The sequence below is a fragment of the Pinus tabuliformis genome, chromosome 6 (assembly GCF_031772625.1).
Source record: "Pinus tabuliformis cultivar Carrire ecotype Pingquan chromosome 6, CPIR1, whole genome shotgun sequence".
NCBI lineage: Eukaryota > Viridiplantae > Streptophyta > Pinopsida > Pinales > Pinaceae > Pinus > Pinus tabuliformis.
In genome coordinates, this window is record NC_142292.1 from 1,639,701,992 (window position 1) to 1,639,714,424 (window position 12,433).

Consider the following 12,433-nt stretch of genomic DNA (forward strand, 5'->3'; position numbering starts at 1 on the left):
ACTAGTTATGCCAATTCTAATGATCAACAAGTAACTCTTCAACCACACAATATTATCAATTAAATAAAAAATCTTAATACTCCTAATCATCAATAAAACCACACTGCTTGTCAAAAAAATTCTACCTACTAAAAAAATACTAACAAACCTATAAATTCTTCTAAATGAGCTTATGAAAATAAGATCATAAAAGAAATCAATATCTAGAAAGCTAGAAAAATACAGCATACACCCCACCAAACATTATTTGCACAGCTCACCAAACATTATTTGCACAGCTCTTTGACTGGTTTAGTCCCACACAACATTGTACAATGTCGATACATCTCATATCTACGCCTCCTACCCAACACACAAATAGATTTACCCCTGCTCAACATGCAACTAGATGTATGCAATACTAATCCCAAGAGGTTTCCAGTACTTTGATTTTCCCCGTTATTTTTTTGTATTTTTTTATTTAAAATTATATTCGTGATAAAAATAATTTTAATCTCAATTCAAACTTTCAAGTTCAATCTTAACTTGAACTCATATATTCAAATCTCATTTAACTTTTTCATCACCATACTTAAACATCGAATTTATATGAATCTTTTAGTTATAATTTCTATCATTTAAAAAATCAACACTTACATTTAAACTACTCTTATTCTCCAAATCTATGATAAAACCACATTTATATTCTCCAAATTTATGATAAAACCATATTTATATATATATTTTTAAAAGAAACATGCCTGAATTCTCCTAATTAGTTCTATACAATCTAGAATATTCGTTATTATAGTTCTACACAACCTAAAACTTGTAAAACATTCAGTAAAATTTTACACGAGCTAAAACTTGTAAAACATTCAGTAAAATTTTATACGAGCTAGAACATTCATTTCTCTGTTAACTCTTAAGTTAATGATCTTCTTTGCATAGAGGTCAGGCGATGCTGCACGATATTTAGTTTGCATGTCCTCTAGCTCTCTGGATGCTGAGTAATTGGAGTGCTAAGACGGCTTGGCAGGGAGGACCCTCCTGGGGCTACATAAGTGATTTTCTTGTCTGGTCTAAATGTCAAATACAGAATCAGCGCTATATACAGAGCCAGGAATGGAAATACCAATATTGCTATAAATATCGAACCTAGCTTAGGCAGACTGTTATGGATCAACCATTTCACAAATCCGACGGCCAGATAGTAGATGTTGATGCCCATGATACAGCATGCGATCGCCCAAGTAACAACCGTAACCTGTGACACATAAAGAACAACGGACATTTATAAAAACTATTTCAACATTCAGCCAAGCATTATGAAAATAAATTTTCTTCTGCAAGCTGGTAGTAGCTTACTGCGATTGAGTTCTTGTGAGGACCCATCTTTACGTCACTATTAGTGAACTTCAACAGCGGAATCATTGTAAATGGCAATAAAAAGGATAATATCATCTGCACGGAAACAATACAACTATTATTGATTTTGGCTAGGCTAAAACATAAGGAATTTGGATTCTTAAGTATAGGATAATGTAAGAATACAAGTATTACTGAATTTCTGAAAGCTTAAACATCACCCTCGAAAGGATGATATCTTCTACAGGGAAACGATACAAATATTATTGATTTTGACAAAAGTAAGACGCCATGGAAAAAATATATTTCAATATATTCCCAAAGTTTATAGTATATATTATATTTCTTTTTATTATAATGTAATGAAAATCTTTTTGGTTGATTATTATGTGATATGATATGGTAAGATGATTTGTTTATTTATTATTAATTAAAGATTTCAAAATTATTAAATTTGAATTTTTATTTTAATATATGATTTATTTTTTGGGTTTGATCTAGGGAAGATTTCAACATAATATGACAATTAACTACTGACAATTTCCATATAAACTATCTCATAAATTTTAATAAAAAAATCTTTATATTTTTTGATACAGTAAATGTTTTTTTTTTTAATTGACAAAATAATTCCTTATCATAAATGTATGTAACAGAGAATATAGTATTTCTGAATTTGATTTTTAATCGACAAAATAATTCCTTATCATAAATGTATGTAACAGAGAATATAGTATTTCTGAATTTGAAAAGAGTTAATAATTGATAAAAATATAACCAATTGAAACAAAGTATCTAAATATCTTAATTTATTTTTATGTGAGTGATTATAATTTAATTGATTAAATATTTAATAATAATAAAACTAATTGTCTAGAGGGTTTTTGCATAGACGGTGATTCGCTCCTTTGTTAAAACACTCTTTGATGTAAAATTACTGGTTCAATTCTCGACCCCGATCAAAGTGATATATTAGACATTATAAAAATTATTATCCTTCAAAACTTAAAAAAAAAAATAATAAAACTAATTAAATTAATTTTAAAAATTATATTATTAATTTAAAATTAACCATAATTAATTTTCTCTCTCACAATAATAAATATATAAATATATAATATGCAGTGTTTATATATATATATATATATATATATATATATATTTATAAGGATTAATTAATGATATGTAAAAAGTTTTAATTAATTTTCCCTCTCACAATAATAAATATATAAATATATAATATGCAGTGTTTATATATATATATATATATATTTATAAGGATTAATTAGTGATATGTAAAAAGTTTTATTTGGCCTTTTTCAAAATATAATATCATAGGTATTAAAGATTCAATATTCATATTAGCTGGCTTGGACACTATTTCAATATTCGTATAAAGATTTTTACATTTTTTTTGGTTGAATTTTGTTATTAATTAATAATTAATTCTATGTATAATTTTATTATCATTTTATATTATAACTTGTTATTAAGTAATATATATTAACTCATTATATTATTTAATGAAACCATATTAAAAGTTATAAAAAACCAGACCTCATAAATATTTTATTACCCATTAATATTATAACTTGATATTAATTAATATATATATTAACTCATTATATAATATAATGAAACCATATTAAAAGTTATAGGAAACCATAACTCATAAATATAAGTGATTATAACGAGAGATTTAATTGAATTTAGAAATTAGAATTACTTCAAATTATTTATCTCTATTTCCATTTTACAAAAAATTATGTTTTTTTTTTAATAACGCATTTCGTATTAATCTGTGTCGATGTTAACTTACATTTATATTTAAACCTTCCACACTTGTTTAACCACAATTATTTAACTATATTTCAGTAAAAGATTAATAAAAATAAGATAAGAAGTATAGAAAATATAAACAAAAACTATTATCACTGGAATTTAGATTATCAAACAGTTGGCATAGTTATTAGACATTTTTTTACCAATAGCATAGACATTTAGAGCATACCGAGGAAACAATAATCAGCTTTCCTGCACCAGAAGATCCAGAGACGATAGCAACTAGCAGAGATGGGATGATTGCAACGGACCGTGTCATAAGATTACGGAGCCATAATCTCATTTTCAAATTGATAAATCCCTGTAATGAAACAGACTCACCACAGTTAGATGTCATCAGAGGAATATTATGGAAATTAGACTGGCAAAATTCAATAATCCATAACGCACCTCCATGATAAACTGCCCCGCATATGTTCCTGTCATAGCGGAGCTCTGCCCAGATGCCAGTAGTGCAATTCCATAAAGTATTGAGCTCCAGCTCCCTAGAACACTCTGAAGAGCGACAAAAGAGGTTTTTCAGTTTATCTATTTAGGAATCTTCCATATTAAGAGTATGGAAAAATACTCATAAAATATGGGGCAGGGTAAGAGGCTATATATCCATTTAGAACTTCCCGTATTAAAGAGAATGGACGAATCCTCTTCCAAAAATAGGGAAGGGTTTTTGGAAGGGTAAGTTAACGAATATGTAGAATTAAAAGAAAATACAGGAATTTTATTTCCTCATCTCAAAGAGTGGGAGTATTTATGGTGAAGTCAAAGAGTGGGAGTATTTAGGGTGAAGTTTGATGGAAAAAGGTTGAATATATCAAGTAAATGAAAAACAATTTGTTTTATAAACTATGTTTTGTCTCATAGACTTAAAATTGAATATGTAGAATTAAAAGAAAATACAGGAATTTTATTTCCTCATCTCAAAGAGTGGGAGTATTTATGGTGAAGTCAAAGAGTGGGAGTATTTAGGGTGAAGTTTGATGGAAAAAGGTTGAATATATCAAATAAATGAAAAACAATTTGTTTTATAAACTATGTTTTGTCTCATAGACTTAAAATAATTTCTTCCCTGTTAAGTTTTAAAAAATTCAAAATCATATTTTTTTTATTTTTTTTGGTCACATCTTACTATTATTGAAATTGAAAGTTAACTTATTTGGATAATAGATTTTGGTAACAGTGAAGTCTAACAATTAATAGCTACCCATCACAGTTAAAAATATCCCAAAAACTACAATCAACATAAAGATACTCGTAACGAAAACAATATCCGAAAAACTACAATCAAGCTAAAGATACTCCTAACAAAACCAAAAACAAGAGAGGATATTGATATTTACTAAGAATTTTTTTAGTATTTACTAACAAAATTTATGCAACCTTTTTAAGAAACAGCAAAAGCTAAAGTTATCCTGATTCGATGACCCAGTTGAGATACTTATATTTACTAACAATTTTTTTATATATTTACTAAAAAAAATTTGAAACCTTTTTAAGAAACAGCAAAAGCTAAAGTTATCCTGATTCGATGAGCCAGTTTCCCTGCAACGTTAGGATAAAGGTCTCAATTGATATAGTATAAATTTTCCGCTTCAGTTAGTTTTCAGTAGAAGTTAATTTTAGAAATATATTTTTAGATAGTTTTAATAGATATCTATCTTAAGGAAATTCAATTTGATAATTTTAAATAAATTATTGTAAAAATGATGACACATGCTAATTGGATTAGTTACTATCTACTGTGATATCACAGCAGCTAAATTCAAATAAGAGAGATGCAAACCAGCAGAGACAAACTAGAGAGTATATTAAAAACCAAACCAACAAAATAGAAAGAAAAAACTAAAGGATCTTTACTTACTTACTTTCAGTAGAAAAGATGATTTATTCAGGTCCAAGTTCGCGCAATTCACTTTATTGTCTGGAGATAGGGTTGTGGAAGAACAGACGGCCCCGCTTAAAGAAGTAACAGACACATTGATGACGAATGAGATAAATAAAGCGATTCCAGTTTCTATGAGGAAATACCTGCACGCCGACTGTAACATACATACCATTCCGAATCATTTCATATATGTTTGATTTGATTAGTGTAACATCGACATATGTATGGTTTCAGAGCTGCATAAATGGTTGAAGTGAACTTACATTAATTGCATCAACATTAGGTTTTACTTTCCCCGTGAGCACCAAAGCAGAATGAAGAAATAGATTGTGCCTGGACAAGGTTGATTATATTATTAGTTTTATTGTTTGTCAGAAATGTTTTACACACGACTTTCATGATGAAAGAAGGCCATTGGATCCCACTCAAAGACATGGGATATACTGCATCGACTAAACATTGGACAATTTGTGTAAGGAAATATTTTTAAGGAATTAATTGAAGGAAAGACGATAGAACTTTACGGAGTAATCAAGGCTCCAATTAGCGAGATGGCCAGAGCAGTGGCATCGCTCCCACGTAACTGAGGAACGAACATTCCTTTAAAGAGCTCTCTGGGTTTAGGCTTTGAATATACCAACTCGGCAAGGAAAGCCCCCAACATTGTCAACAGAAGAATAGCAATGAACACTTCCAATTTTCTCATCTGGATTTTATGATAACACACGTTAAAAGATTTTCAAGGAACAACGCTTTCATTAGAAAAATAAAAAGGAATCTGGTATGAAAAGACATGAATGAAATATGATGGAGAGGAGATAGCACCCCAAATCTTTCTAATCCAAGAAGAACGAGCGTACTGACTCCAGCTATGAGAACACCAGCCCAAATAGGTATATGCAACAGCATATTAAGAGCAAGAGCAGTTCCAACAACTGTCATAAATACAGTGTAGCAGCAGGGTGGGTAAATGAAAAATTAATTACCAATATGTTCACAAGCAGTTTGCAATTTAAAACCAAAAATCAGAATGGAAGATATTTACAGAACAGGCTATGCTAACCTTCAGGAATATCTGCTGTAGTGACAGCCAATTCTGCTAGCAGCCATAAGACATAAGTTAATTTCCTTGGATACTCTTCTCTGTAGTGTTGGGAAAGATGTTTACCTGTGATGATAGCAGTTTCATGGGTTAGGATAATACTTTGTTAGGAAAGTATGAGCTCATATAATTGTGTAACAGAGGAAACCAAGGCTGGGTCTCTGGACAGACCTGTAACAACTCCCAAATTCGCCGCAAGGTATTGTATAAGGACGCCAAAAACTGACCCGACTAATATGATCCACAGTAGCTACAAAAGAAAATAAACAGGCGATGAGGATCCGTTGGAAAGTTGCATGGTTATAAAGGGCAGTCTCTTCGATCAGCTCCTGGCAAATTTACGCAATCAATAATCATATTTATATATCTTAGTGCAGTTGTCTATAATGCGATTTTTTGGAAGTTTTTCCGGTGGGGTTTTTCGGTCAAAATCTGCAGCAATTTAATAGAATAGCAAGTTTGATAGCTAGTTTCTGCACAATCAAAGCGTCCCAAGAATTTTTCAGATTGCTGAATCCAAATATGCAGTTAGAAAACCATTTTAACTACAACAAATCAAATCAAGATTTAACCTCAATTTCTTCTGCAGAATTCCTTCACCAAAATCTCCAAAAAAATCACATTATAGACAACTCCTATCTTATTTATATCAGTGAGCCATTTCTTTAGATGCATCATTATAAAATGTTTTATGAAAATGAAATCTGTGATATTATCGCTTATACTATGAGAGATTACTTTCGATAAATCACATCTTAATTAAGCTCGTCGAAAGTGTGTAAACTTATTTTTGCAACAGCGTATCGTTCAATGTATAAACACGTAAGATGCCAACAAAGTGATCAAAATATAAAATTAGAAAAACTTTATACGTTTATTTAAATAAATAATAAGTTATATTATCAACCACTTCATGAAAAAGCACATAGCTATCATTATATATAAGGAAGCCATTTGTAAAACGAAAATAAAAAATTTATGAAAAAATATCTTTAATATCATATACCTCTCATATACACTATTTAAGAAAAACACTCCTACACAAAATCTCGTTGGATTTGCTCTGAATTGAATAATATAAACTACAATCTTCATATGTGAATATTTTATTGTTTTTGGATATTTATAAGAAAAAAATAAAAATAAAAATTATAAAAGTTTTTTATTCAGGTTTTTGTGATTGGTAATGAATCGAGCAAAGTTTTTTTTGGCCAACACATTTCGAACCAAAGTGTGGTTCATCACATAGTTTTTATAATAAACCACACTTATTGGAAATCAACAAATGTAATTCATCATATAATCTTGATGATGAACCACACTTCTTGATTCTAAACTAATAACCAAAAACTTCTCTTATATAATTTCTAAAAACTTTAATTAATTATAAAAAAATTCAAAATTTAACTTTATCATCCTATACATCTAAAATAACTCAAAATTTAATATACTCCTTTTATAAAACACTTCTATTACACTCATTTTATAAAACACTTCTATAACTCAAAATTTCATTTGATTTTGTTCTAAAGTGAACACTATAAAATAATTCAATGATCAATCTTCATTACTAATGTTGAAGAAGACACGTTGTATATCATGTTTTGTTGGGATATACCTCATATTTATACTTCGCCCCTGCCTGCAAGTCAGACTCCACTGAAATACAAGGAAAATAAACCATAATCAACTTATCAGACAGTGAGACAACGAGAATTACCAATAGCCAACCTATAAGTCCCTTTTTTCGCTCATGGCTCACAAGAACATGAAATTGCTTACCGCATCCAGGATCAAGGAACGCTATAGCGACCATAATTCCCGGTCCAATATATTCTAATAATTTTTTCCATGCAGGTTTTACTTTCTGTAATATTTCACAAAATAAAAACAATCAAAAAGCATGATAAGTGACTAAATGTTCGAATTCTTTTGCTTCAAAGTCAAAATACTCCATAGCTTCAGCCAATCCATCAGATTATAAAAGTAATCGATTTTGCAATCTCGTTTTCATGAAAATTTAAGTACGTGGGGGAATATTTGAATGTTTAGAATTGTCAAATAATTTACTTTAATTTTGATTATTAAATTCTAAGATATTCTCAAAATCTACCATAAAATTTATTTTTCAGAAAAAATATTCCAATAAATTATATGAACTAGTAGAAACTTATTACATGAATAAAATGTGCATTGATGTTCAGAATCTACCTCTTCTGTTATCTTAATGCTCTCTGATATGGACTCTATTTCCAGTGCGGTGCTGCTCCCAAACTGCTCAGGTCTCTCTCCTGATCCATTACTCATTGCTTTCGAGTGAGTGTCCAGTCGGTCAGCACCTGATTTTGGAGGCGAATGAGAATTCGAGGAAGCTCATATGAAGCACTGGATCACGTTCTCACTATATAAACTCCCCCACGTAGTCAAATAATGAATCAAAGGCTCAGCAGTGACTGGCGGTTGGCAGAGGTGGTCCCAATGTTTGGCTCCTCGAATCACTGTCGCTTTCTCGCTTGATGTAGACAAAAAAAATTGGCAGTTGGCATAGATGGTCCCAATATTTGGCTCCTCGAATCACTGTCGCTTTCTCGCCTGATGTAGACAAAAAAATTGTTTAATAATTGGCTGATAATAGTTGTAACCTGGCTATGTATTCTCGCTATAAATATTAAAGTATATACTATCGTTTCCTGTCCAGCGTGGAAAGATTTTTACATTGCTATTTCCCCAACCACTTTCACACACACGCTCTTGGTATATGTGAAACCACTCAAGGTGGATCTTATGCTCGTTAGTGTCATTATATTATTTCCAACCACTCTATTTTTAAGTATATTGTAAGGTAAGTTTTCCTAAATATATAAGTTTTTAATTTCAATACATTGTCCCAATTATAAGTGATCGAAATAAAATATTACTTCACTTAGTGTTGCGGATATTAATTAATGTAATTTGAACATCTACCCTAGTCGAGAGAACAACAAACATTAGATCCAGATAAAGCAGGCTTCTAACTTTATTTCGATAGCAAATTGCCAAACGCTGTAAAGATATTTGGTTTAATTAGAATTCGAATTAGTTGTTTCGTTTTTGTTTTTTCGGGGTTAGTAATTAGAGGAATGTACAATTGGGTCGCTCTAAGTCATAATATATTGGCATAACATAGGGTCTATTTTAGTGATCACCATTATATTTTTGGGGTTTATTATTTTTCTCATAGTTATTGTTATATTTTTGGGCTTCTATCTTTCTCTTTTAGACTAGGTTATAACAGGATGATTGAATTTTGAATTTTGAATTTCTGAGTTTACACCATTTTATTACTTCTTTGATTCCTAATTATCACTTTAACTCACGAATTAAGTTGCACTGTAAAACCACCACTTAGCTTTAATGTTGAATAAAAAATGACTTATTTGTTATGACATTTTTATAAATAAAACAATTCAATAACTATTTTATATATGCTACGTCTGCAATTTAGTGGAAAAGGAGGCCAATTACGGATTCACTTTCAAAGCAACACACTCCCGTCAATAAATATTATTTCATTTAAGGTTATCTTATGAGCTCAAAGATGCTTATAGAATAAATAAAGTATTAATAAATATTGTTATAAGCCTTGAACACTTAGAGTTAACATCACGATAACGTATCTATATCTATATATAACATAACCTGTTAAAGTTGTGTATTTAAAAAATCATATAACATTTTAATTAAAATTTATTTTTTATAAAAATTAATATTATCAAATTCTTATAAAACAATCTAGAAATATTAAATATAAGTGATGGTGGTGTTTTCTAACGAGGTCATACAATTTTGCTCACGCAATTTTTTATTGCTAAAATCTTGTACTAGTAAAATAACTTGCTGAAATTCGGTATTAACAAAAAAAATTCAAAAAATTTCAGTGGTTGAATAGTTTGTTTTATGGTGGAAATAAATTTGGCACCATGAATGATCCAAGTGGCTCCAAACACACTCAGAATTCAGCAGTGGTTATGGAATAACTCAATAATCAAAGTCATTAGATGCGCTGAAACTAGGACGAGTTCATAGTGCTCGTTGCTCTCATTCCAACGGTGTGAATGACACTCAAATCCCAATTTGTATGCTGAAGTTATAGATGATCAAATTTCTGGTCAAACTTTGTCAAGTCGCAGCACTAACAAGGCAACAATTTGGCAGAGTCCTAGCACACGAAATCCAGCCCCGGAACAGGTGAATTTTTCACCTATTTAATTTGTCTAATATCCCTTATTTTCTAGCAGAAAAATTTCAACAATTGTTTTATAAAAAACAAAAAATATATATATATATATATATATTTTAGGTGGGTAGGTTGCAACCCTCGCCACCCCTCTTTATAGTCATTCCCAATGACAATATTAAAATTAATATTATATGGGTGGGCGGTGCGCCATTAACAGACCCTCTTGACCCACTAGCCAAGGTATGTGTTAATATGGCATGGAATCGGTGGAGGTTGAACTCGGCCAGCCCGGCGGGCCAGCTCGCCACTCGGGCGACTCCAAGTATCAACCATTCAAACCAATCGTGCAACAACATTTAACCGTCGCACTATATTTATTTGACCATCGTTCGAACAGTTAAAAACACAACCACCATTTAACCATTATTCCAATGATACTCCACCAAAACAATATAACTGCCAGGCCATGGAATTATGTTAACCATTGTCTAAGAATGGGGTGGGAAGTTTTTGAACCTAGCTTACCCACACAATATCCCGCATGACTTACCAATAAGCCAACAACTTATTTGTTGTTAAGTCCACCAGAAAAATTATATATGAACCCATTGTCCCATTCGACGGGGGAGACTGGCAGAGCCAAGAGGAACCAGGAGTGGAACTCTGCATTATGGAATAGTGACTGACACATTTTTCAAGAGCATCTTCAAAGAATATTCTAAGGCAATATTCCATAGTATATTCCCATGCATGATTTTGGAGGAATTTAAAAGATTTCCTAAATGGTGATCTTTCATAATGACAGAAACATGTCAACTTCGTACTCAAAAGAACTAGAATTTCGCAAGGAACGTGATGCTGTGGTATGTTTCCCCATGAGAGAAGCAGAAATTCAGGCATCCAACACAAGGAATATTTGCAGAATCTTGTAGAATCTAAAAGATTCCATCGGAGCCTGATTTTTTATAGAGGTAGAATGATGCCGACTTTATAGTCATTTTTCATAGAATTTCGCAGTGGGCGTAGTGGTGTGCTCAGAATTTCCATCCAAACAATAGTTTTTTAGCCATCTTTAGGAAGGAATCTTTGGGGGAATCTTCGAGATTCTCCAAGGTCCAGAATTTGACAGTGTCAAAAAGGGGTAAAGTTTATATTAATTTGACACGATTTCATGCCACAAATTCAGCAGTGCAGTCCATTTCATCAACTGAGCTTGTCCTTTTCTTTCCATCACCAAAAGTGGAGTTATATGATGCAGTTATGCCATGTCTTTCTTCTGATTTGTTGAGATGATGTTTTTGTTGTTAAGATCCTTGATTACCATTATGTTGAGAGATACTTGTATGCCACGTCATGTGAGTTTTTATTAGCTTGTCACGTTGAGGAAATTTTCCATATGAGTGAGAGTTCCCGAGAACGTCTCGTGGAGATACATGTCACTCTGATTGAGAGAATTTATCCTTGTAATAACAAAGAATGTACTATGTACTCATCATCACCTTGCAACATTCAATGAAGTGGCCTCCCCACTCTTGACATTGGGCATCGAGACGTAACCCACACTGGGTGAACTTCGTTATCAATGTGTTGTGTCATTTGATTCCTTGATCATCATCATGTTTCCTCTTCTTTACAATATGCACAGCTAGCTTTTTGTACTATTTTATATGCAATTATGATAACAAAATAGAAGTAAAAGATCTTGGTCAATTCCAGTAGTTGAAGAGATCCAGATCAAGTTTGGTATCAGACTGTTATTCTTGTTGATGTGAATTTCAAGTGTGAAGATGGAGAATAACATAGATCTCTACGAGGACCTCCTCAGGACGGCACACATGGTGTACATAATGTATGTATATTATGTGGAGAAGATGGTAAGACAGGAACCAAAAAAGGAAAGAGTAGAGGACGATGCTCCATCTACCCCCTCAAGTGAACATTCTTCTTCTTCATCGTCTTCTCATCATTCGAATGAGGAGATCAATCATAACCTTCAAGTAGAGAATAATTGAGGAGACTTCTATGAGAAGAAAAAGAGGAG

At 31.4% G+C, this 12,433-nt stretch overlaps 1 protein-coding gene across 1 annotated transcript; it reads right to left on the reverse strand.

Annotated features, from left to right (window-relative positions):
• Nucleotides 1–970: 970 nt before the first annotated feature.
• Nucleotides 971–8,480, reverse strand: LOC149265228 (metal transporter Nramp7.2-like). Its single transcript, XM_089402273.1, has 13 exons — nucleotides 8,385–8,480; nucleotides 7,956–8,040; nucleotides 7,792–7,832; nucleotides 6,345–6,423; nucleotides 6,135–6,239; nucleotides 5,897–6,006; nucleotides 5,596–5,777; nucleotides 5,335–5,404; nucleotides 5,052–5,225; nucleotides 3,580–3,684; nucleotides 3,359–3,490; nucleotides 1,348–1,443; nucleotides 971–1,246 (listed from the first exon to the last, which is right to left on the reverse strand). The coding sequence occupies exons 1-13, from the start codon at nucleotides 8,478–8,480 to the stop codon at nucleotides 971–973; spliced, it is 1,551 nt and encodes a 516-aa protein (XP_089258399.1).
• Nucleotides 8,481–12,433: the final 3,953 nt, after the last annotated feature.

Coding starts and splice junctions, on each gene's coding strand:
- LOC149265228 (XM_089402273.1), bottom strand. CDS start 8,480: ATGAGTAATGGATCAGGAGAGAGACCTGAGCAGTTTGGGAGCAGCACC. Junction 8,041..8,384: donor GCATTAAGATAACAGAAGAG/GTAGATTCTGAA, acceptor GAAATATTACAG/AAAGTAAAACCTGCATGGAA. Junction 3,685..5,051: donor AATCATCTTTTCTACTGAAA/GTAAGTAAGTAA, acceptor GTCGCTCTTCAG/AGTGTTCTAGGGAGCTGGAG.